At 39.2% G+C, this 27,235-nt stretch overlaps 1 protein-coding gene across 4 annotated transcripts in view; it reads right to left on the minus strand.

The window, feature by feature from the left end:
• HERC2 (HECT and RLD domain containing E3 ubiquitin protein ligase 2) overlaps window positions 1-21,919 on the minus strand; it is a 270,781-nt gene extending 248,862 nt beyond the window's left edge. Inside the window, exons 1-4 of one of the 4 annotated variants that reach the window (XM_058736914.1) lie at window positions 21,807-21,919; window positions 21,574-21,613; window positions 21,046-21,148; window positions 8,850-8,964 (exon numbers count right to left, since the gene is read on the minus strand). In XM_058736914.1, coding sequence (XP_058592897.1) covers window positions 8,850-8,964; window positions 21,046-21,117 — 187 coding nt within the window. In that variant the 5' untranslated portion in view covers window positions 21,118-21,148; window positions 21,574-21,613; window positions 21,807-21,919. Of the gene's footprint in view, window positions 1-8,849; window positions 8,965-21,045; window positions 21,149-21,573 lie in introns of all 4 variants that reach the window. The other 3 variants (XM_058736915.1, XM_058736917.1, XM_058736918.1) reach the window with 3 other exon arrangements.
• Window positions 21,920-27,235: the final 5,316 nt, after the last annotated feature.

Consider the following 27,235-nt stretch of genomic DNA (forward strand, 5'->3'; position numbering starts at 1 on the left):
TACCATGGTAAACACTTTTATACAAAAGTAAAAGATACCTTCTATAGCCCTAAAGAACTTCTAGAAAATATATATCACATACATAACTAATCAATACAAATCAGGCTTTGGCAAGGTCCTGAGTGACTTATCAAGGACCAGGGAAGACAGCTGGAAGAGAGTCTGGAAGAAGCATTTTCAGGCAATGAGCTATGTCCTGAAAGCTAGAGCAGGACATGGCCTTGGGCCAGTTAAGACATGAGGAAATGTATTAAGGATAGGGGGAAAACAGTTTGCATCTGCAGTAGATAACCCTCTATCTTGACCTGAGAAACTAAACACTAATTTAAGTAAGTGAATTATTTAGCCCCTTATTTTAACCTAACAACACGGGAAGTATGAGAACAAAGTAGTATCTTAAGAAACAAGATACATTTAATTTTAGAAATGATACCCCAAAAAGCAGGATATTAAGGGGGGGGGGGGAACAGCTAACGAAAAATGAAAATAAACCAATGTGTACTACATAGTTTGGCATCTAGCCAAACAATATTATCCTTTTTAAGCTTTACAAATGACCTTTCACGGAGACAGGTTTTGGTGTCTCTCATTCACATATGTAGAAACTGTGCTTCCCAGAGTAGGTCCTAGCCAGGGAAACAGAGCTGGGGCTAGAACACAGTGTTGGCTCTAACTGCTAGGCCCTGGGTTTCCACTGTGGGGTCCACTGACAGAGCCAGGGGCCAACTCTAGCCCAAGTCCAATTTGTGTTTGACCCAAAGGCTAAAAAAAGATTTTACTTTTTGTTTTTAGAGAAAAAGAAAGAGGGTAGGGGAGAGGGCCAGAGGTCAGAGAGAGAGAGAGAATCTCAAGCAGGCTCCATGCTCAGGGTAACGCAGGGCTCGATCCCATGACCCTAGAATCATGATCTGAGCCAAAACCAAGAGTCAGACACTCAACTGAGCCACCTAGGCACCCCATGATTTTATGTTTTTAAATGACTGAAAAATAATCAAAAGAATAATAATATTTTGTGATATTAACATTATATGAACTTCACATTTTGGTCTGTTAATAAAGTTTTATTGGCACATAGCCACATCCATTTGCTAAATTTTGCCTTTGGCTGCTTTGGTACAACAGCTGCAGGGTCTCATACTTACCTCATAGTTATGGTCCACAAGGCTTAAAATATTTACTATCTGACCCTTTACAGAAAATTGGCCAACGCCTGACCTATACTATTCTAAAATTTTACAAATAAGAATACAAAATGATCATTTTAAACTGGGTATACTGGTCATATAATCTCTTGTCCAGGATGAAAAGCTTTGACAGTCACCAGGAAGCAGACAAGAAGTATCACTAAGCATACCTCAAGTTTTATTCTCAGGGGCATAAATGAGAACATTTACAACAGCAAAGGCAGAATGAAGTCACTAGAGGTTAAGAAAACAACAGAGAAGAATAATTAAAACAATAAGAATTAGCATGACCAGAGACAACATCACATTCGCTTCAATATTTGTCTGCTCTCCTTTTTATGGATGCAGGGTTAAAAGTTTACAGAGAGAAAATAAACAGAACACAAACTGCCCAAACACATCACAAATCATGGAAAGCTGGGAAGAAGGAGAAACTGGAGAAGCTGACCTTCCAAGACCATATACCTGAGAGGCCACTGAAGGGGGAGACCTCTGCCAGCTGGTCCCTGAAAATGGAATTAGGGGAGTGCCTGGGTGGCTCAGTTGGTTAAGCGTCTGACTTCGGCTCAGGTCATGATCTCATGGTCAGTGGGTTCGAGCCCTGCGTTGGGCTATGTACTGACCACTCAGAGCCTGGAGACTTCTGTGGATTCTGTGTCTCCCTCTCTCTCTGCCCCTCCCCTGCTCACATGTGTGCTCTCTCTCAAAAAAAAAAAAAAAAGGATTTTTTTAAATGAGTAAAAAAAAAAAAAAAAAAAGAAAGAAAGTGGAACTAGGACTGGATGACCTGAGGACTTTAAGACCTTTCTGTCCAGTTACAGTGAGGAAGTTTTTACAAACCATCCAAAGGGATTTCCATTCAAGTTGCTATATCCAGGACCTACAGAAGGATGAGTGCCAAGGTATGAAGGCTTGGCACCCAGGGGCAGCAGCAGCCTAGAGTCAGAAGGCACTTCTGTGGGGGACACAGCAGGAGGGGTATACGTGTAACAGTCTTGGGCCACCATCAGGAAAATCAGCATTTCACCATCCGAGAAGGTTCACTTGGGTTTTGTTTTTACCTTAATCACTAACTTTAAGAAATCTTGTTCACTATCAATTGCTTCTGAAAAATAGATTGCAGGAGGGGCGCCTGGGTGGCTCAGTCAGTTAAGCATCTGACTCTTGGTTTCCACACAGGTAATGAGATCTCATGGTTCATGAGATCAAGCCCCGCAACAGTCTCTGCGCTGACAGATTGGTGCCTGCTTGGGATTCTGTCTCCCTCTGTCTCTGCCCCTCTCCCGTTCTCTCTCTCTCAAAAAATAAACTATAGATAGATAGACAGACAGACTGACTGATTGTAGGAGAAAACTATGGGTAACTAAGCACATTAGTGAGGGTTCTCCACAGAAAGAGAACCAAAAGAATGTATAGGAGAGGGAGAGAAAGGGAAAGAGGGAGGCAGAAGCTATTTATTTTAAGGAACTGGCTCATACAATTATAGAAGTGCAAGCCCCAAATCTTCAGGGCAGGCTGGCAGATGGAGACACAGGAACCAGTTATGTTAGTTTGCATCCAAAGGAAATGTGGAGGCAGAATTCATTCTTGCTGAAGGTCAGTCTTTTTTCTATTCATGCTCTTCAACTGCTTGGGATAAAGCCCACCCACATTATAGGGTAATCTGCTTTACTCAAAGTCCATCAATTTACATGTGAATCTCATCCAAAAAACACCTTCTCAGAAATATCCAGAATAGTATTTGACCAAACATCTGGGCAACATGGCCCAGCAAGGTTGATACATAATTTAACCATCACACTAAGGGTCCCAACTAATCAAATACTAGTTAAAAAAAGATACTGTATTATGTATTTGTATGACACTGAAATTTTTTTCTACTTACAAAGAAGTACAATTTTAAGAGAGATCAGACGTGACAACTTTCTAATAGAACATAAACACATGGAGAGGCTCTGGGTGGAGGGAATGGGCTAAATGGGTAAGGGGCATTAAGGAAGACACTTGTTGGGATGAGCATTGGATGTTATACACAGGGGATGAATCACTGGAATCTACTCTTGAAATCATTACAGCACTATATGCTAACTAACTTGGATGTGAATTAAAAATAAATAAATAAATAAATAAATAAATAAATAAATAAAAATAAAAAGAACACAAACATAGAAGTGATCATTCCAATTTCCCTTGATATTCTTTTGCATTATTAAAAAAAAATTTTAATATTTATTTATTTTTGAGAAAGAGACAAGAGCACGAGCGGGGGAGGAGCAGAGAGAGAGGGAGACACAGAATCTGAAACAGGCTCCAGGCTCTGAGCTGTCAGCACAGAGCCCAACAAGGGGCTCGAACGCACAAACCATGAGATCATGACCCAAGCCGAAGCCAGACACTCAACTGACTGAGCCACCCAGGTGCCCCAATATTCTTTTGCATTATAAAGATACAGTGCAACTATCTCTTATGTCTAGCTCATTATTAGTAATGCAATACATGTAACATGGCAACCTTACAATTTAAAGAGTTCAGAATAAATAAAAAGATACCTATGTTCATTTAACAGGAAAATTTCATTCTCCAGTAAAAAAAAATGATCAAACCAATAACTGGATTTTAAAAGATGGAGAAATAAAATTAAGAAAGAATACTCAGAAGGATGGATAGCATAGTAAAAAAGCTCAAAGCATTCACTTGAATGATACATAAAAGGTCACTTATCCTCTGTGTCCCATCCTTCTTAGGGGAATTTGTACAACCCTCTTCGGCCTGAAGCTGAAAGTACTCACTAATTCACAACACAGATTACTTATTTATGGGATCCCTCCTGTGTGCCAGCACTCTGCTTGGTGGTGGGGGTACATACCATGGTGAAAAAACAGAGCTTGTCCCCACGGGTCATAGCCATTATAGAGTTGTTATAGGCAGGGTGAGGAATGTAAATGTGAAGGCATAGCAGGGTGAGGGGATGTGAACAAGGCATAAGGCCTTGGCACCTGATCTCAGGGACCTTCCCTGGAAGCTTCTTGAACCACCCTATTACGTTTTCTTCATATGTTTGCTTTCTGCTACCCCTTTGTTTTGTATTGGTTATCCCAAAGAAAAAAATCTCTACTACTAAATAAGTAGCACTTTCCCACATAGAATTCAAATTCACATATTATCTGCCTTGGTTTACAAAATCTGTAAAAATGTGTCAGAATTTACCAAGTTGATTAAGAAACAAAAGTGTGAGCCCTTTACTACTAGACTGGGTTTCCTCTCTGTAACCACTTCTCCATGCCAGCTGGGAAAAGTCAGAGCATAGACATTCCCCTCTAGAGCCCAGGTCAGATTCCTGTGGAAACTGTTTGATACCATCTTCGCAGGATCAGACTCAAAATTCTGAACTAAAATTGTCAAGGTGTTTTTACATCCCAATGGTCTTTGGCACTTTCCAGATGACCAGAATAACAAACATGGGCTCCCACATCACAGAATTCATGATGAAATGCTCACAAACAAAAGGAAGGCTGAACATAAAATTAGGAAGAGTTGGGATGTTCCTTATTTATTAGCTCACTACTATCATTAGAGTTTCCCTGTGCTCTAGGCCCACAATATGGGAAGAGCTAGCAAATCAAAAAGAGAAAATTAAGATGCCTAATTTCATACAAGTAGCATGTTATATGAACAAACACTCTGTAGTTCCCAGGACAGTGAGAGACCCTAGAGATGCATCCATGCCTCGCTGCCCTTGCTATGTTCTAACCCCCAGGGTGAACAAACAAATCTTCACACACAGCCACGAAGCCCATCGTGCCAAGAATTTTACTCCTGTCCATTCTGATACTGTTGCTAAGTATAATCAATTAACCAGAGCTTTATGTCTTATCTGCTTCCTTCCAAAGGTGAAGGCCAGAAATGGTTCTTCAATAAACAAGAACACAGAGCCTCAGTGGAACTACTAATCCTGTAGGGAACAGACTCCAGCAGAAGCTGACATCACCCCTGCCAGTAGACACCAGGCAGACTCCCAGAGGTGGGTTACGCTTTCCATAAAGGACTCGAGATCCAAAGCAACAAGAACTAATTATGGAGAACAGAATAAGTTTATGAGGGAAATCTAATTGTGATCATTTGCTTTGAAATATGGTTGGTTTTCTTTAATATTCTTATTTCCTAAGCAGCACGTGAGGAGGTTCTTTTCCTTTCCTCTGCATCTCTAACTCCCAAAGCAATAGACTGTGCCTTAAAAGCAAACATGACATACTCTTTGAAAAGCAAGCATCATCCTTGGGACTTTGGAAACATGTTAGCAATGCAAATTCCCAGGCCCCATCCCAACTCTAAGAAATTCGAGACTCTGGAGGAAGGGCCAGCCATGGGTGTCTAACCAAGCCCTCCAGGTTATTCTAATGAGCAACAGAGGTTGAGACTCCTTGGGCTAGGGAATCAGGATTTAATTCTTTGAGTTCCCACTCAAGTTCCCACTCAGGAGGACAGAGTCTTCTTTAATTTTCCTAATATTCACGGCCCTCTGTGCAGTGGCTTTCAAACTTCAAAGTATAAACATGTCACCCAGGGAATGTGTCCACTGCATCAATAAGCATACTTCCCAGGATTTAGATGCAGCAGGGCACCTAAAAGAGTACATTTCACTACAGTCTGGCACAACACACTTCTGCTGCTTCCTGCTCACTGCTCCCTGTCGCCCCTGCACATCCACTGCCAGTCCTGCTTTCCACAGCCCTCCACCTGGAGGCCAGTGCCCACTTCTCCTACATAACCTCACATACCACCATCTCTCAAACCCAGACCAGGTCTCCATAACTGTTGCTCAAACTTCAGCCAACACTACACTACCCCTGATCTGCTCACACCCTTTTTTTTGCCCAAATAATCATGAATTATTGTGGGAAAAAGCCCACATTGAATGTTTTACAACTCCAAAGAAAAGCTATAAAACAGCAGGAAAGCTGCCAATCAGCATAGGATATAATGGAAACATTCATGTTCAAATAAATAATCTCTGAGTTCTTAAAAACACATAAAGAGTACTGACTAGACACCCACATACACACACTCAAAACAATTATCACACTTATACACAACATGAACTCATCAGCTCCATGGAACTACAAGAAGTTGATCCTGGTGTCAATAAATAATATCTGTAGTATAAAAGAAATAGCAGCGAAACTTTGTCAAGAGGCCTCGCTTCAATTTCCAGCTCTTCCCCTGTTATTTGTGCAAACTGTGGCTTCCGTTTGTTGGTAAAGTTGAAGATAAAAGGAAATAATGAGAAAATACTTTCAAGAAAAAATATAGCAGCTAAGCAAAGTACTGGGTAATATTTCTACTACCTGCATAGACTAAAAAGGTTTACAATAAATTAAAGAGCTCATGCTTAAATTCTTCATACAAGGCAGCCCTAAGTAAATATAAAAAATAAGCTTAGCATATCTTTTAGTAGCCTCTTAACTTTCTTGTTTTAATATCCTATTCCCTCCTCTACTTTCCCTCAAAATATTAAATACAAACAACCCCACACAGGGTGTTAATTAGAAACATTCACTTGAAAAAGTATGAGACCATAATCCAGCCTGTCTTTTGTGGGGGAATATCCCCAAAAATTAACAAAAAATTGTACTACATGGGAGGCAGCTTTCTTTCCTCAACAGTAGGACTAGCAAGTTCTATATCTGATTGCAAAAGAAAGTAATAAAGTTTATTCCAGGGGAAATAGAAATTATTAAAAGCCACTATTTCCCAGAAATAAGCCATGAAAGAATCAAACTTGACAACAATAAAAACCTATCCTAGCATGGCTGTTTGTGGAAGAAAGAAACTGATCCTTTCCCAAAGAAAGTAATCTTTGAAAATACAACAAGGAATACTGTGTATCTAAAGAACTTCTACTCTAATCTGTATTTTCCTCATAATCAGCTACAATACCATCAACATACATAGTCTTCTAAATGGAATTTGGTATAGATATAAACCTATCTGTGAAAAAAGTATTTTCTAACAATAAAAAGCACACATCAGGCCACACCTAAAATAGAAACTTTTACTGAATACCAAAAAAATGATCCCCAAAAAACTATTCAATTGGGACCTACATTAAAAAAAAAAAAAATTATGCTTTGCTTTCTAACCATATGACTTTCAAAAGAAGAAAACATATTCATCAAATATAATCAGAAATATACTTTGAATTTTTCCAAGTAAATAGTTTTTCTCAGAGCATCTTTTAGAATGAGTGTTTCATAAAAAAAAAAATGGGGGGAAATATTGTTTAATTCATTAACAAATACTGGAGGGGTGGGAAGAAGAGATGGGAAACTTTTTTTTTAAACGTAATGAACCACTGAAACTATTAATAAATTACAGAGTGAAAGAGGCCAGACACAAAAGAACAAACTACTAGATCATTCCATTTACATGAAGTTCTAGAACAGGCAAAACTAATCAACAGAAAGAAAGATCAGACCCATGTCTGCATCTAGAAAGTGGGGTCTGGGAGGGGCCAGGAAGGGGCACAAGGGAATTTTCTAAGTGGGAAGTAATGTTGAGAGAGGTTTAGGTTACACAAGTTACATTTGTCAAAACTTGTGGAATAATAAAACATATGCATTTCATTATGCATGTATTTTACTGAAAGACAAAAAGCTAAACTGAACTCAATCAAGTAAATGATATGCATGAAGTAAGGGAGCCAGGTAAGATGCACCAATGGACAGAAGAATGGAGATCCACGGACCCCTGAGATAAGTGAAGAGAAACACTTGTGGTAGGATCTGTGGGGTTTGCAACTGCTCACTATGTAGATATGTCAGTTGTTCTGGGTGTATGGAAATTTTCACAATGAAATGCCAGGAAAAAAAGAGAAAATTCTAGCTGTTGTAACCAAAAAAATATACCAATGTTTTCCAGTGTATTTTCAAATGGACACTATCTCAATTCATTCTACAAAGAGGATAAGAACTACTTTCCAAAGTAGTATTTTTATCCACCTTGATGGCTTTCAAATAGTGGGACTAACAAACTTCAGCAACTTCAGCAGATCTCAAGTGGGTTTTTGAGATTCTACATTTCTGGGGTGGGTACAGGCATCCATTTCTTTTTAAAGACTCAAAAGTTTCTGAGCCACAGCCAAGGTCGAGAACAACTAAATGACAGAGTCTTGTTGACTTTTCATAACAACAGGCCTAAACAAGAGTGTTTGCTGGTATTTCTCTGCAAAAAATACAAGATACAATGAAATAAGGGGCCAAGTCCAGTCCACAGGCCAAAGGCTTACAAAAAGTGTTTTATATATTCCCATAGAAGAGTCAGATAGGAAAAATTTCAGGAATAATTGTATCTCCTCACTCTTATAATAATTACTATTTATAGTTTGACAAGGCAAGATATATTGTAAAACTTAAAAGAAGAAATATTAACTGGGGAAGGACACCAGAGCAAGGTAGCTTTGCAATGAAAAGACCTTCATTTACAAAGAACAATGAAATCCAGGTAGCTCATAATTAACTGTAATTTAGACAACAATCACCAAAGAGAAAACAAAATTTCAGAGTTATGTTCAGGTACTCATATTCCCATTGCACATTCCAAAATTTCTATAAACTACAATTTATAAAGGTCTTTACAAAATGAAAACTACTAGTGAAAGGTCCTTACCTTTTCTAGAAGGAAGCTCTCCATTCTGGTTTAATTCTGTCCCAGTATATACAATTTCTCCATCTTTAACCATTTCATTCCACAGGCCACAGAGCCCATCTCGTGTGAAAGCAAGCTGGTAACGGTAAATAATAAACTTACAGAATGATTATACTCACAATGCAATTCTTAAAGAATTAGATGATTTTTTTAAAAATTTCATTTCCTCTTTTTTATTCAATCATCAACATTTAATAAAAATCATCCCAAAAAATATAGTTAAGTGAAAAAGGCACAGAGCATAACAGTATACATACCATGCTAACTTGCATAAGACACAAGAAAAAAGACACACACATATGCACTCTGGAAAGATAAACCAGAAACAAATAATAATAATTATCTACAGGGAGACAAGGAGGGGAACATGGGCAGTAGAGATGAATGAAAGATTTTGAATAAACTTTATATATTTTTACTTCTAAAACAGAGCAATGATTTTGATCTTCCAAAATTAAAATTCAATATAAAAAGGCAAAATCTACAACTGGTAACAAGCAAATTAACCTACATTTATCACAAAGAAAAGCATCTCAGGGGCCTTTTCAATTATACATCATTAGTCAAATATACTCTAAGGGAAAAAATATCTTAAACTTTACTCATTGGTCTTATCAATAATCATAATATTGACTTTAATTAAAATCTTAAAACTACCTCATATATATTGTATGATACAGCAGTGTTAACATAATAAAACGTGTTTACAGCAGTTATGTTAGTGTTACTAGATATGAATGTTTTAAGTATAAAAGATAAAATCAAGGACATTTTTAAGAACAAACTGAACTGGAAATCTCAATATGAATTTATACTTGAATATATGTGTTTCGTTTTGGAAAGGACCTAGAATCAATGACACTCTGAGAGCAATTAGTACTCCCAGCACCCACGTATCAGTTTTTAAATCTCACTTCCCACTGAACAAAATCTGGGCTCTTAGGAAAAAAGGCTGATTCAAGGGTCAGGGCAACAAGATGAGCCTGGAATATTTTGTGTTTGCACCAAAAAAGCTGGTTAAGGACTTATGGGGAATCCACTGACCAAATTTAAAACAATTTTGAGCATCAAAATACATAACTGCAGTGGACTGCAAAAGTAAATAAAAACACATGAGTCCATGGTAATATTCAAAGAAAAAAAAACAAAAATAACTCTCACTTGTCAGTACTTAGGAGTCAGAAAAGGCTTCCCAGAGCAAGCAGCCAATGAGGGACAGGGGTGGACACCCAGAGAAGGCACCCATTGAAAACAGAAGCCCTCATATCATACACACAAGACACTTTACACTAAAACAGACATATCTGGGGGCGCCTGGGTGGCGCAGTCGGTTAAGCGTCCGACTTCAGCCAGGTCACGATCTCGCGGTCCGTGAGTTCGAGCCCCGCGTCAGGCTCTGGGCCGATGGCTCAGAGCCTGGAGCCTGTTTCCGGTTCTGTGTCTCCCTCTCTCTCTGCCCCTCCCCCGTTCATGCTCTGTCTCTCTCTGTCCCAAAAATAAATAAAAAACGTTGAAAAATAAATAAATAAATAAATAAAACAGACACATCTGTTTGGCCATCTTTTTTTATTATTATTTTTAATGTTTATTTATTTTTTGAGAGAGAGAGACAGTGTGAGCAGGGTAGGGGCAGAGAGAGAGAGAGAGGGAGACACAGACTCTGAAGCAGGTCCCAAGCTCCAAGCTGTCAGCACAGAGACTGATGCAGGGCTCCAATTCACAAGCTGTGAGATCAGGACCTGAGCCGAAGTCAGATGCTTAACTGACTGAGCCACCCAGGCGTCCCTGTTTGGCCATCTTTTAAAGAAAAGCCAGGGCCTTTTTTTTTTTTTTTACAAGTCCACTAACTCGTTCCTTGTTCCTTGTCATCATTCTAGCATGCACCACCCTCATCCACTATTTCCAGTCTCCAATTCTTTAAATGGAGCAAGAATTAAAGAGCACTTTGTGAGCAATCTCAGATTAGAATTCTTCCAGATTTTCAAGACCTTTTCCCCAATCCTTTAGAGTTCTCTTTTACCTAACCTGTACAAATAATATTTTCAGCATCTCACTTTTATCCAAAGCATGTGTGGTAAGCAAAAGTCTAAGCCCTCAAGATCCTCTTCCCCTAGTACATACATACCCTGTGTAATCCCCTCTGAGTTTGGGTGGGTACCCATGAATAAGATGGGACATCACACCTGTGACCAGGTTTTGTTTCCATCTATGGCAAACATGAAGGAACTTCTCACATATAATTAAAGTCCTACATCTGTTGATTTCTAGTTAATAAAAAAGAAGATTACCCTAGAGGGCCTACTTGATCAGGTGTAAGCCCTGAAGAGTGTGGGGCCATCCAGAAGAGACATTCTCTACAGCCATGAAGAGGCAAACTGCCATGAGCTGCCATGCAGACGGGCAGCATCTAGGAGCCCATGACTCAGTCCCCCAACTGCAACGAACTAAATTCTGACAAAGAGGACACTAATGAGAGCACACCATGGCCCACACCCTGATTTCATGCAGCCTATTAGACCCAAAGCAGAGGGCCCAGCTAAGCTGTGGCCAGACTCCTGACCCACAGAAACTCAGAGAGAGAATAAACATGAGTTGTTTTAAGGTGCTAAATTTGTGGCCAGTGACTTGTTATACAGCAAGAGAAAACCAATTCAGCATCCAACTTAGTTTTCATAGAAGCAACAGCTTTCTTTCAGCCCTCATATTTTATTTGTTCACCTTACTAACAAGATAACTGCCATAAACACACTTAGAACGAAAATATATGACTCTTGGGACACCTGGATGGCTTAGTCAGTTAAGCTTCCAACTTCAACTCAGGTCATGATCTCGCGGTGAGTTCGAGCCCTGAATCAGGCTCTGTGCTGACAATCCAGAGCCTGGAGCTGCTTCAGATTCTGTGTCTCCCTCTCTCTCTGCTCCTCCCCTGCTCACACTGTATCTCTCTCTCAAAAAAAATAAATAAACATTTACAAAAATTAAAAGAAGAAAAAAAGATAAAAGTATCAACTGGCAGGGAGAAAAGGAAACTCCTTCCTAAAGAGTGAGCCACAAATATTCAGCACCCCTGTTGTTTTAATAAGGGAAGGGAAAAGCCTGGCCCATCTACTCATTTAGGTAAGAGGAGGGCAGCTAACACTGCCAGGGTTCAGTCCAGCTTCCACACAGCCACATAGCCTGGGACGCAAACAGGAGTCAGATTAACCAGCCTCATGTGTGCCTCCAGCAGTTACATGGCATCTTTAGGTGGTCCAGGGAATAAATGATCATCATTTAAGGCGTAACTCACTATCAGTGCAACGGATAGAGACAGAAGAAGAAACTAGAAACAAAGAAAATAACTTTGGAGCCTTTTGCCAAGAGTCACCCCAAAAAAGGATGACAGCCTAAACTAAGACAAGGAAAGTAAAGCACTTAAGACATTTCAGATCAAATGAGACAGATGAGACAAATGGAAAAAAAGGTAGGGATAGAATCAGAATGAGAGAGAACTAACTCAGTGTTAACCACTGAGATTTGCACTAACTATGAACATGAACACCGAGATCCTCTCTCCATGCACACATGCATATACTTGTATGCACACTCACAGACACACACACATACACACTGCAAATACAAATCCAGATGTTAACAGAGTGTTCAGGACTAGAGATCCAAATTTGAGAGTCATCAGCAAGTGGGATATAGGATCAAGACCTGGAGGAAATGCCAACGCCCAAGGAGAGAGAGTAACCAGCATCCTCAACCCCAACTGCACACTGGGATTACCCACAAGGTGACTGCATCAATGTCTTTGGATGCAGTCCCAGTTGAATAACATTGGTGTTTAGAGCTTAGAGATACCAAAAAAAAAAAAAAAAAAGAGAGAGAGAGAGAGAGACAGAGAGAGAGAGAGACAGAGAGAGAATGCACTTAAAAAGTAAGCCAACTGGGGCGCCTGGGTGGCTCAGTCGGTTGGGCAGCCGACTTCGGCTCAGGTCATGATCTCACAGCCTGTGAGTTCGAGCCCCGCGTCGGGCTCTGTGCTGACAGCTCAGAGCCTGGAGCCTGTTTCGGATTCTGTGTCTCCCTCCCTCTGACCCTCCCCCATTCATGCTCTGTCTCTCTCTGTCTCAAAAATAAATAAACGTTAAAAAAAAAAAAAAAAAAAGTAAGCCAAGGAAGGTCAGATAGAAATATAAAGTACACCTGTTTTAAGACATCAGGCAGCCAGGAATAGGAGGCCTGAGACCCAAGAGAGAAGTACAGCCCAAAGAACCTAAGTCTGCTTCCCCAAAAGGCACTTGCCAATTCTGTGAGCAGGACTAAGCCAATAGCTGAGCAGAGCTGCTGGGGGACAGGCTGCAGCCAGGGTCCTCATGGGGTAAAGGCCTAGTAAATAAACCTTGCTCTGAGCAAAACCTCGAAGGGCCACACACACCAGAAACAGGGGTGAAGTGGGAGCAGATGGCATTCCTAGGGAAGAAGCCCAGTTTTGATTCATCTCAGTTCTCAACTTCTCTGCAGTGACCTGGGACTGCTAGTGCAACTGGACTGATAGATTCCCCTCCAGAGGAGGAAACTGTCACCCAGAGCCAGAGCCTCAAATCATCACAATAATTTTTCATACACAGTTATCTGGAACTCAAACAAAAATAATAATGGATAAGGCAAGATAATGTGACAGAAAAATGGAAAAAAAATGTATAGAAGACAATAGAAACAGACCAAGAGCAGATGCAAAAGATAGAAATATAGACACAGACTGTCCTAAAAAGAAGAGCCTGAGCAATAGATTAAAGTCCTGACACTTTACTTGGCAGATGTCAGCCCAGGGCAGTGAGAGGCAGGGGAAAGGGGGACAAGAGAATACATGAAGCATAAGATACAGCACGTTACCACAGGGGTAAGCAAACTAAGGCCTAACCCACAGGCCAAATCTGGCCCACTACCTGATTTCATATGGCCCACAAACCAAAAATGGTTCTTACATTTTTCAATGGCTGAAAAATAGTCAAGGAAAATATTTTGTCACACATGAAAATTATGACACTCAAACTTCAGTACCAATAAAGCTTTAATGGAACCCAGACATACTGGTTATATATTATGTGTGGCATGACAATGGCAGAGGTAAGTAGTTGTTACAAAGAACACACGGCTCACAGAAAAATTTACCATCTAGCCCTTTACAGAAAAAGGCCCTACTCCACAGTGAATAGCAGATACAGCAGGTTGTTGACTGGGCACATTCACTAGGCATGTGGGGCTCTTCTACTAGGTTTGCAAAAAGAAACCATCAACAATCCAAGGAGAGAAGAAAAAAGAAATAAATTAAAATACCAGTTCCTTTATCTCTCCTTGTCGAGAGATGAATGTTCAGTCCATGGGGAGCTAGATCCTGCTCTCCCACCACCTTGTAGGCTGTGTCATTGGCTCCATGGTAGGCAGTTGGGAAGCCATAACCCACATGCTATTGGTGGCATTATATCCAAGACTGCAGGGGAAGGGCAGCCCATGGGTATGCTGGGGTGCCAGCCCAGAGGGAAGGGAAGACGCAGTCAAAGAAACTATAAAGGAAGGAAAAAAAATGCCAAAACACTTGAAACTAAACATTTAAAATAGATGTACCTTACTAAATATAACTGCACTCAATAAAATCCATTTAAACAAAAATGGAAATTCTAGAATCAAAAAAATACATTATCGATAATTAAGAACTCTGAATGAGATTAAAAGCAGATTAGGAAGGCCTATGCTGCTTCTGCCGGTGAAGGATTAACTTGTTTAGGAATTACCTCTCTACTGTAATCAACTACAAAACCAGACAAAATACATCAAACAGCTGTTTTCAAACACTGGACAACAACAGCCCAGGGCTATGACCCCTGAGAAGGGCAACAAATGAAGTCCTACAACTGCCCAAGCTTACTGCCTAGAAGCAGCTTCCAGGATGCAGCACAGGAAAGGGGAATCCGAATAGAGCCCAGAGGTCTTGCTGAATTGAGGAGACAGTTCAGCTATAAGTAGGTTAAAATGACAAGAATACAGGTGAAGGGGGAGCTGCAGAGAATGATCCCTAGAGATGGGCAGAGGGGACACTTTGAGTCTTGGGCTGAATACCGATAGTTGAAAAAATTATCAAGGCTAGGGAAAGAAGCTCTAGAAAGAAGTGGGCAGAATTCCCATGATTTCCAGTCTGAGAAAAGCCTATGTTTCTACCAAACAGAATGAAAAAAGCACCCAACACACTGAGCATTAGGAAGAGTCCTAAGGAGGGTATTGCCTTAGTAAGGCAGATAAATTAGCACATGACTAGAGGCTGTGCTACATCAGCCTGAAAAAACCTGAGAATCAAGCTTTAAAAAAGTTAAGTTGATCCCAACTAACCTACATGCATGCCAGACAAACTAATGCTCTTTAAAAAAAAAAAAAAAATCCAGCACAGAATACAATATTTATAATGTCCAGCATTCAATAAAAAAAATAAATAAAACAAAAGCCAGCACAGAATAACATAATATTTATGATGTCCTGGCATACAAAATGCTCCATAATCAAAGCAATCAATCAATGGAAACAACGGAAGCAATCAATAGAAATAAAGCTAGATGTGACAGATAATAGAATTAGCAGACAAGAACATTAAAAGCATTATTATATAGATATGTCCATAGGCTCACAAATATGAAAATATGAACCTGATGACAAGTGAAATGGAAGATATAAAAAGGACCTGAATGGAACCCCAAATGAAATACAACACCTAAAGTGAAATTTTCGATGCGTATCATTAATAGATTAGATACTGGCAGAACAGTTATACTATAATGTACCATGTCTAAGCTTACAGCAATTACATAATATGCTCTCTCCCTTTTAAAACTCATTTATTCCAGGCTCCACAAATAACCAAGAGTCTTCATGCCAGTCTATAGTCATTAAGTCATCTAAAGATCCTTCTCTACTAGCTTCCTCAGGAAGAGCTCATGGGAACAATATTCGTTCATTGATAAAGTTGTGCCTTTTTTACCTGAAAAGTCAGTTTTACTAGAATATAACATCCTTGGCTCACATTTTTTTTTCTTAGAGGGTGCCATAAATGTGTTACTCAATCTTCTTCTGCAAAAAAGTCTTGCGGTCAATGTGTGATGGTAACCTTATTATATTCTCCTTATAAACATTATTAGTCTTTTCTAAGAACAGTTATTTTTTTTTTAAAAGACTAACAATATGTATAAAGCTCTGATAAAATAAATCCAAAATACAGAGAAAAAGACAAATAACCAAATTCATCAATAAAAAAAAAGTGAGGTATGCTACCTATCCTATAGACAAGAAATTAATCAAAAGATACCATTATGAATATTAAGTTACCTGTATTTACAAAATTCTTTTATTTCTACATCTCATCTGTCAACTGGAAAACCTGAGAATAGAATTTACCAAGATGATCACTTTTATGTTCTTTAAGGTACTGATATTTCCAAGCATAAAGTGACAGTATATACATGTAATAATTTTATGTTTATTTAATATTTAACTTATCTTTATTCATTTTAAATTGATGATTAGAAGAGACAAATGATTCGAGTTTAGTTATTAATATACTCAACAACTTTGATGGACCTCAAGGGCATTACACCATGAACAAAACCAATCTCAAAAGGTCACATTACCATATGACATTCTCAAAATGACAAAATTAAAAAGATGGAAAACAGACTAGTGATTGCCAGGGGTCAGAGATGGTGGGGTAAGGAGGGTGTGACTATACAGGAGCAAGAGGCAGATCTTTGTGGTATAATTACATGATTGGCAGAGAACTATATACACATTGTACCAATGTCAATTTCCTCGTTTTGATACTGTACTATAGTTATATAAGATGTAACCACTGGGGGAGTCTGGGTGAAGAGTATACAGTGACATCTCCACTTTCTTTGCAACTTCCTATAAGTCTATAATTACTTCGAAATAAAAAGTTAAAAAAAAATTGCATCATACATATCTAATTTCATGCTCTACTTCAAAGAACCCAAAAATAGAAACTGTAAGGAGATTAATCTGAGTACAGATTATGCAAGAAAAGGATAATACCATTCTTGGACCATGCTCAAAGACATACCCTTAGCCTTACATCAAGACTAGCAAATAAATGTGCATATATGATTTAAGAATAAAAAGCTCTTGGAGTACCTGGGTGTCTCAGTCAGTTAGGCATCCAACTCTTGATATCAGCTCAGGTCATCATCTCCGGGTTCATAGGATGGAGCCCTGCATAGGGCTCTGCACTGATAGTGTAGAGCCTGCTTGAGATTCTCTCTCTCCCTCTTGCTTTCTCTACCCCTCTCCCTTTTGCTCTCTATCTCTTGAATCAAATTTAAGGAAAAAAAAAAAAAAAGAATAAAAAGGTTTTAAGGTATCATATACCTTTAAAAAAAACTATTTTTTATAGTTCCTTTGCTTAATTGACTTTTCAGTTCACTGAGAAACTACCAATCACATCAAACAGGACTTTTACTTTAAATATAAAAAATGGTAACGGTAGTGATTATGTAGATAACATCTCTTAGCTCTGTATGTTATTGACTCTTCAAGAGAGTTGTGAAGAACTGCCGATTCAAAGTACTCCACACAACAATCAGAAAAGAGTATTGAAGGGGCACCCGGCTAGCTCAGTTGGTTAAGCATCCAACTTCAGCTCAGGTCATGATCTCGTGGTTTGTGGGTTCAAGCTCTGCATCAGGCTCTGTACTGACAGCTTAGAGCCTGGAGCCTGCTTCAGATTTTGTGTGTGTGTCTCTCTCTGCCCCTCCCCTACTTGGGCTCTGTCTCTCAAAAATAAATAAAATGTTAAAAAAAATTTTTTTTTTAATTCTAAAAGAAAAAAAAAGAAGAGTATCAAAAACATAAAAAGCAGGAGTGCCTGGGTGGCTCAGTTAAGCGTCCGACTTCGGCTCAGGTCATGACCTCGTGGTTAGTGAGTTCGGGCCTATGTCCGGCTCTGTGCTGACAGCTCAGAGCCTAGAGCCTGCTTCACATTCTATGTCTCCCTCTCTCTCTGCCCCTCCCCTGCTCACACTCTGTATGTGTCTCTCTCTCAAAAATAAATAAACATTAAAAAAAAAATTTTAAGGAAACGTAAAAAGCATTATATATGTAAAAGCCAGATATACGCCTGCCATACAATTGTCACTCCATTAGGGGCAGCTCGTTGCAACACCCTAGGCCTGACACATTTAACAAGAAAGTCTAGGATCAGTGTCCATGCTTTTCATAATATACACATATTAAAAGTTTTCATAGCCTTTAAAAATTTTTCTTTTCTAAAGTTGCTAAAAACCTCAAGGACATTTCAAACAAAAACAGCTGTAGAAAATAGATTTGCTAAATCCTATGGTTAAGAAACATATGTTTCTACCCCACATAATATTAATTAACCAGTTATCAATTTTGTTCCCAATACAAAAGCTCTACCTAAGAAATGGGGCACTTCCCACTCCAGTTGGTAGAGAGGGTAAAACCTATCGGTACAAGGCTTGCATCTGCAATGTGTCTGCGGGAAGGATTCCAAAGAGTAAAACTATGTCTAAGTCATTTCTTAGGGTAAAACGACATTTATTCCTCACATATAATAAGCAATGCTTGAGAAACTATATATAACCAAGGTCCACGATCACCTTTTTCATGATATTAAGTGGCTTCAATACCTAAAACACATTTTCCCTCTGGTGCACTCTCCAAAACATAGATCTCTTCACTTACTCCTGGGATAAGTTTGCATGACTTTGACTAATATTTGAAATGTCTATGAAGGGCCAAGTACCGTATGTTACATTAAATCAAAAGGAAAATAGTAAGCACTCTAAAGCATAAGCAGTGTTTCTTTTTAAGCATATCTGCCTGAATCATCATAGGCACTAAACTCAGCATTAAACTGGTTTTAGATCAAGATGTTAAAACTCATATTAAGCAGTTATTCAATAGTGATTAAAAAGAAAAGAAAAACTTCATGAGATAAAGTTCTTTACTTCAACAAGTTTTGCAAAATACAAAAACACTAATTTAAAAAACAAGCCTTAAAATCAGTTTCCCTGAATCTCAAGATTTCAGAAATAAGAAATTACTCATCTTACCTCCCACAACCCCACTTTTTAAAAAAATAACAAAAGAAAATGAACAGTAATTGCCAAATAAAAGGCAACGTTTAAACAATAACAAACCAAAAGAGTCACTACTATGCCAATTCATAACCCAATTCTTTGTGCTTTAATCTAACATTTTACCATTAATAACAATCCCAAAATCCACAACATAGTTCTAAGCACTTGGCTCTCATACCTACTAGGCCTCAACACTTTTTTTTTAATGTTTATTTATTTATTTTTGAGAGAGAAGAGAGCACGTGCACATGTGAGCGGGAGAAGGGCAGAGAGAGAGGGAAAGAAGAACCCCAAGCAGCCTCTGTGCTGCCAGCGCAGAGCCCAACACAAGGCTCAATCCCATAAACCATGAGATCATGACTTGAGACTCAACACTTAAGAAAAAAAAAAACTAAGAAAGGGCAATAACTGTTGGTGGGAATGCAAACTGGTGCAGCCACTCTGGAAAATAGCATGGAGATTTCTCAAAATGTTAAAAATAGAACTATCCTACAATCCAGCATCTGCACTAATAGGTATTTACCCAAAGGATACAAAAACAGATTCAAAGGGGTACATGCACCCCATTGTTTATAGCAGCATTATCAACAATAGCCACATTATGGAGACAGCCCTAATGTCCCTGACTGATGAATACAAAATAGATAAAGAAAATGTGGTAGTGTATATATATGTACGTATACATCTATGTTATATGTGTGTGTGTGTGTGTGTGTATACACACACACAAATACATAATACACAGTGGAATATTACTAAGCCATCATAAAGAAAGAAATCTTGCACAGTGACGTGGATCGAGGTAGAGTGTTATTATGTTAAGCAAAATAAGTCAGAGAAAAACAAATACCACATGATTTCACTCATGTGGAGTTTAAAAAACAAAACAAATGAACATATGGGGGGGAATAAAAAGAGAAAAAGAGAAACAAACTATAAAAGACTGTTAAAGATAGAGAACTGAGGGGAGGGAGGTCGGTGGGGGATGGGCTAGATAGGTGATGGGTACTAAGGAAGACATTTGTTATGATGAGCACTGGATGTTGTATGTAAGTGATGAATCACTGAATTCTACTCCTGAAACCTATGCTGCACTGTATGTTAACTAACTAGAATTTAAATAAAAATTTTAAAAGAAAAAAAAAAAAAGGAAGGGCAATAATATTTCAAGTATCTATGATCAAGTGCTTACAGAATATATGACTCTTGATAAACTGTGCAAGATCATACTGAAAAAGGTAGATTACTTGATAAATATTTAAAACAGTTAACCTCAGGAAAGAGAAAGAAAACCCACATATACTACAAAATATTTCAGACACTTCTTTTTCCTGTTAATATGGAGTTAACAAAAGTAGTTTTTACAAACCATTTACAAAGAAAACTAACTTGTGGAAAAAAAAAAAAAAAAGTCTACAGAAACATTACTGCTATTATTTATTTGACAATGTCTGGACAAGCTTGCAATTACATTATTAAATCAAAACATTAGAAAGTCTAAGGCCAACATTTTGTTTCCACACATTCTTTATGTGAAAACCTGAGCACTTCCTATTAATACGACCACTCACAAATACTAAATAAACAGCTCAAATGAACTCTTGTCTCTCCAGGAACACAAACACAGGGTCCTGTGAGTCTCTGCAGGGCATAATAAATTACTACATGTCACTTCCCCTCCTATCTGAACATCTCAAAAACTATCACTGAATATCACCAAGGTATACTTAAGAATAACACAGACCTGTTAAAAATAGTAATAGGAAAAATGTTTGCATAATCAGATCTCAAGTTTCTTGAGAATAACACATAACTTCAATTAAAATGTAGCCACAGTCTATAAAAACTGATACAATAAAAGTACATTTTAAATTATAGGAAATAAACCTGCTTCTCTACCATGGTGAGATCTGATCTGCATCCTCTTACTTATCCCATATAAAGCTTTAAACAGAAAATTAAATATGGAGGCAGAAACACACTAAGAAAAAGGCATGTGGAAACCCCACCTGTATATCTGTTTTCAACCATTTGGAGTCAAGTCGAGTCTGGGCAGCCAAACAGAAAGAATCAGAGGGCATCTTTCCTCCAGCTTCCTCCCAGTTGTTAGTCCTGCAAGTAAAATATAAATGTTGGAACACCTAAAGCTTTTCAGAATTGTACAAAGACCCTCCCACAAGGTTTAATGCGGGAAAACACACACACACACACACACACACACACACACACACACAGAAAGATGGGAGAAGAGAACCGTTGGGGGAGGGGAAGGAAAGGAAGAGAAAGGAAGAGAAAGATGGAGAGACAGGAAGGAGGAGGAGGAACGAAAAAGCCTACTTCCAATATAGGTAAAAGCCACACACGGAATCTGCCTGGTTTCTGTACTACGTCGTCAAGACATTGAGAATGGACGGTCACAGGAGACCAAATCACAATGTCATCCCCTTCCCTTAAATCCAAAAGGTAAACACAGGAAAGACAGGAAGCCCACATTTCAACGACAAATGACAGTAGCATGCATCTGCCTTATTCCGTACCAGTAAGTGGTGCGTGAAACAAATTAATCAAAAGTCACGTCTGCAGAAAAATCCAAAAGAATAATCACTTTGAAATGGAAAGACAGCCCAAGACGCGCGCCGCGGGCGGTCCGCGCAGGCCCAGGTCCGGCAGCCGCGCCAACGCCCGCCGCGCCCTAGCTCGACCGTGCCCTGGGTCCCGACCCGCGCCGCCCCAGCGGCTCGCCGCCCTCGCCGCCCCCGGGGACGAGGACCTGAAGCGCTAAGGCCCTGCCGCCAGACTTCGGCGGCGTGCGGACACAGCCTCCAAGAAGCCGCTGGCTCCGCCGGCGCTGGTGATCCCTATGCCTCTTTCGACCGGAGGGGCGGGCCGACACGGGACTACCGCCCCCGCGCCCAGCCAATCACAGAGAGTCTACGAGGCAGGCCCAGCCAATGGAAAACAGGAGCCCACTCGCCCTTCCTCCCATCTCTCCTGCTTCCTTCAACCCTGCTCATCTTCCTCCTAGGGGTTCACCCCTCGCGGTCAGGGCCAACCGCAGGCGCCGGGGGGCGGGATTTCCGCTGCACGCACACACTCCTGTCCCCGGCTCAGCACTGAGTTCTGAACCACCTGTGGGCGTGGTAGGACTTACGGAGATTGGGTTGCACCGAGCTGCAAGGGTGTGTGCCGTGGGCACCTGTACAGGTGAGAACACAGCGCGGGAGGCTGTCTTGAGTCTGTAAAAGCCTCCTGCTGTCCCACTGAAAGCAACTAAAATCCTAGGCAGAATTCAAGGAGCAGGGGAATCGGAGAAGGGAATCAGTACCACTGAACCAGTGGCCAAAAAACATATCTTTAAACTTTTTTAAATAATTGAATTCCTACAAAGTATGTTCTCTAACCATAATAGAATTAAACTACAAATCGGTGAAAGATAATATGAAGATCTCCAAACACTTGGGAATTAAACAATATACTTCTAAGTAATCCACAGGTCAAAGAAATCTCAAGGGAAATACAACTGTTTGAATTGAATAAAAATTAAAATATAACATCACAATTTGTGGGATGTAGCTAAAACAGTGATGAATGTGAAATTTATAACATTAGCTGCTTTTCTTAGAAAAGAAGAAAGGTCTAAAATCAAGGATCTAAACTTACACTTCAAGAAACTAGGAAAAGAAAAGCAATATACATCCAAAACAGGAGGAAGGAGGAAATAATACAGGAGTAGAAATAAATTAAATTGAAAATAGAAAAACAACAGAGAAAGTAATTGAAACTAAAAGGTGTTCCTTTGAAAAGATAAAAGATAAATATCTATAAGACTGCCAATAAAGAGAGAGAGAGAGAGAGAGAGAGAGAGAGAGAAAGAGAGAGAGAGAAAACATACAGGTTACCAATATCAGGAATACAAGAGAAGATACCAGTAAAGACCCCACAGACTTCCAACAGGATAGTAAGGTAGGGGTACCTAGTTGGCTCAGTCAGTAGAACATGTGACTCTTGATCTTGGAGTTGTAAGTTCGAGCCCCATGCTGAGTGTAGAGATTACTTAAAAATAAAATCTTCAAAAATGAAAGTAAGAAAATACTAGGAAAATTCTATACATACAAATTTGACAATTTATATGAAATGGACTAATTCCACGAAAGTTATACGCTGCCAAAACAAAATAGATAACCTGAACAGGACTATACCTATTTTCAACATTGAATTCACAGTTTAAAAACCTTCCAAAATAGAAATCTCCAGGCCCTGATTGTTTCATTGATAGATTCTGGTTCTACTAGATATTTAATAAAGAAGTAGAAACAGTTCTACATAAACTCTCCCAAAAAATTGAAGAGGAGGAAAAATTTTCATTCGATACCCACAGTATTACCCTGATAACAAAACCAGAAAAAGACATTGGAAGAAAACTTAAAACCAAAATCCTTCATAAACATTAGGTATAATAATTCTTAGCCAAGGTTTTTGTAAATGGATTCCAGCAACATTAGAAAGGATAATACAGCATAACTGGGATTTATCCCATGAATTCAAGGTTGGTTTAACATTCAGAGCTAAGTGTAATTCATCATGAGATCATCCCAATAGATGCAGAAAATGCTTTGACAAAAATTAACATCTCATAAAAACTCTGAGCAAACTAGGAAGAGAAGGGAACTCCTCAACCTACTAATGAACACCTATGAAAACCTATATACAAACCAAAACAATCTTGAAAAGAACAAAGTTGGAGGACTCATATTTCCTGATAACAAAACTTACAAAACTACAGTAAACAAAATAGCGTGGTACTTCCACAAGGATAGACACGTAGATCAATGGAATAAAACGCAGAACCCAGAAATAAACACTCACATATCTGGTTAATTGATTTCTAACAAGGGTGCTAAGATGATTCAATGGTGAAAGGTTGGTCTTTTCAATAAACGGTGCTGGGGAAACTGGATTTCCACATGCAAAAGAATGAAGTTGGACCCTTACCTTACACCATATATAAAAATTGACTCAAAATGAATCAAACTTAAACATAAGACCTACAAGTATAAAACTCTTAGAAAAATACATAGGGGGAAAGTTTTATGACATTGAATTTAGCAATGATTTCTTAATTATGGCACCAAAAGCACAGATGACAACCCAAAAAAAGATGAGTAAATTTAAAGCTTTGTATATTCCTAATCTCATTTCTTTCCATAGTCTTATCTTTAGGTACCTATTTCTCATCTATTCCCACACCCCTACCCCTGAACCCTGTGGAACTTACAGGCATATTCTCATCATAGTCCTGTTCTAATGAAAAACCTATAGTCCTTGTGGAAAGCAGTGGCTTTTTATTCTTCCACATTCATACATCTTAGGGCAAGAAGTAGATCCCTGACACTTTTAGACCATTATTCCTCCTGCTTCACTTAAGAACAAGACAAAACTGAACTTCTTTGAAACACTTGATACCGGATTATACCACCCTCCTGATTGCAACAATCCATGGTACTATCCATCACTTTTCATGTTCATTGAAGATTTAAACCACTCCACTTATGACCTTTTTACCACTGCTATCACTGGCTCCATTGTCAGGGCTTTTCCTAGCACAGGAGTCACCCACTCAGTGCTCCTGCCTCTACTTCCTCATGGCCTTACTTTTAACCATCCTGTTTCCTGCTGCTCCTGAGCTACTCACCACCATGATCTGTTCCATTCATGAAATCATTTAGAAGATCACAGTTGTGAGCCTCTGACTCTTTGATCACTGCATCTTATCTTTCCAGTTCACTTCCTCTAGTAATTACGCAAACAATCTTCAACCCCTCTAGAAGTCTTGACTCACATCCTCACTTTTCTTTTTTGCCAAGTTCAGTTTTGCAGTACATGATATTGCTTGTCCATAATTTCTAATCATTTATTCCTCTTTCTCTCCATTGTACTTGCCTGGCAAACCTGAATGCTAGGTGAATCCGCTTCATGTAGTTACTATGTGCCTGAACTCCTGAGGCACACAATTGAATATCTACTCCACAGACCTTTCCTTTTCCCTAGTGCCACACAACCATCTGGTACCAAGGATACAACAGGCCTAAGGAAGAAAAGCCAGCCAGCTGGGGACAACAGAGTGGATGGATAAAAGGAGGTCCTGGAAATCATATATGCACCATTGATTGACCCAGTCTTGTGTCCATCCACCTCCAGACTTATTAAAGTTAGAAATAATTAACAAGCAGATATTATTAAAGCCAGAAGCACCCTAAGAAAACTGTTCTCATCATAAAAATTTTCACCATAACTATGTAGTTTTTCCTTTTCATTCTATTACTGTGGATAAAGCTTCCATATCTTGTGGGTAGACAATCCCCCTACTAGTACTCCTGGTCCACCCCCTCACATATCGATGACTCCACTCAGGTATTAGTCGCTGCCTCACCTCACCTTCACTCTTCCCTGAATGTCTCCTTCACTGCTGCATCTGTCCTATCAACTGATAAATATGCATGGGATCCTAGCTTTAAAGACCTTCCTTTGTGGGTGCCTGGGTGGCTCAGTTAAGCATCCAACTCTTGATTTCAGCTCAGGTCATGATCTCAGAGTCGTGAGGTAGAGCCCCATGTTGGACTTCACATTGGGTATGGAGCCTGCTTAAGATTCTCTCCCTCTCCCCCTTCCCCTCCTCTCATCTCAAAAAATAAAGAAAGACCTTCCTTTCAATTCCACATATCCTTCCAGAATATATCTCCTTTTTCTGTTGTTTTTTTTTAATAGCAAAATTCCTTTTCAAATGGTCCCTACTTTATACTTCTACTTCACCTCACTCTTACTTAAACCACAACAGTCAGGCTTTGTTCCTACCACTCCACCAGAATATTCTTACAGAGGTTACCAATGATATTCACTTGGCTAAATCTCATGTAATCAATCCTCACCATATGTAAGCTCCTAGTAGTTTGTTCACATTTGCTCATGACTTCATAATGGATATCTTTTCTTCACATTTTCCCAGTTTCCTCTATGTGACTGGAAATCCCTCATCGGGCTCCTTATTTTCCTGACTTTGCTATAACGGAATGACCCAAGCTTATTCCTCAGCTCTCTTTTTTATCAACACTTCCTGAATAGTGTCAGCTAATCTCATGGCTTTCAGTACACCAATACCCCCAGGTTTGACATCTTTCATTAAATCAAAGATGTATTGATGCCGTTATTTTCTTGATCTTACTAACAGGTGTCAAAAGAAGATGTCATAGCTAAATCACAAATGCCACTTGTCTGACAGCCAATGATAATGGGATATATCCTGGTTTCAGAGATAATAATATACAGAAAATGTGTATCTCAGAAGTGAGGATCTAAAATATATAGATCTCCAGTTCTAAATTTCATAGTCTCACATCCAACTTGGAAGAATAAAATGTACCTCAAATTTGACATGTCCAAAGCTGAATGTAGGATCTCCCTTCCACATACCCTATTCCTCTCCATAAATAGATCACCATGCACCCAATTACTCAGGCCAAAACCTTCGCAATCATCCTTGACTCCTTTCTTTCTCTTACATCCAGCATCCAATCCAAGAACAAACTCTATGGCTCTATCTTTTATTAGACCGCTTCCCATCACCTCTACAATAATGTGAACCAAAACACCTTCATCTCTCACCTGCATCTATGCAAGAGCCTTGTAACTGCACCCCCTGATTCCATTATTGTGCTCTATCATCCATTCTTCACCCAGTAACCAATATGATACTTTTCAAATATGTTTCAGATTATCTCTCTCCATGACCAAAATTCTCTAATATCTTCTCATCATATGTTAAATAATATCCAAGGCCATTACTACAGGTTTTGCCTGATCTATTCCTGGCTCCTTCTCTGTTCTTAGTTACTTCTGCTTCCCTCTTCACCCACTTCATTCCAAATACATTGGTCTTCTTGCTACTTCTCCAACATGTCTAACATGTTTCTGTCTCAGGACCTTTGCACTTGCCATTCTCTCTACTTAAAATGATATTTCCTCCAAAATCTGTCTGGCTTTCATTTGTTTGTACATGGCTCAAAGTCCCACCACTATCTACCTGACTCCATGCCCCAACTCCTGATTCCCAAGAGAAAAAAATCTCCTTGGCTATTGCCAGGCTATGGAGGGTCCCTCTTTCTTGAGGAAAGTCTCCATCCTTAGTGTCAGTCACCAGAGCTA

This window comes from Neofelis nebulosa, chromosome 7 (genome assembly GCF_028018385.1).
Source record: "Neofelis nebulosa isolate mNeoNeb1 chromosome 7, mNeoNeb1.pri, whole genome shotgun sequence".
Lineage (NCBI taxonomy): Eukaryota > Metazoa > Chordata > Mammalia > Carnivora > Felidae > Neofelis > Neofelis nebulosa.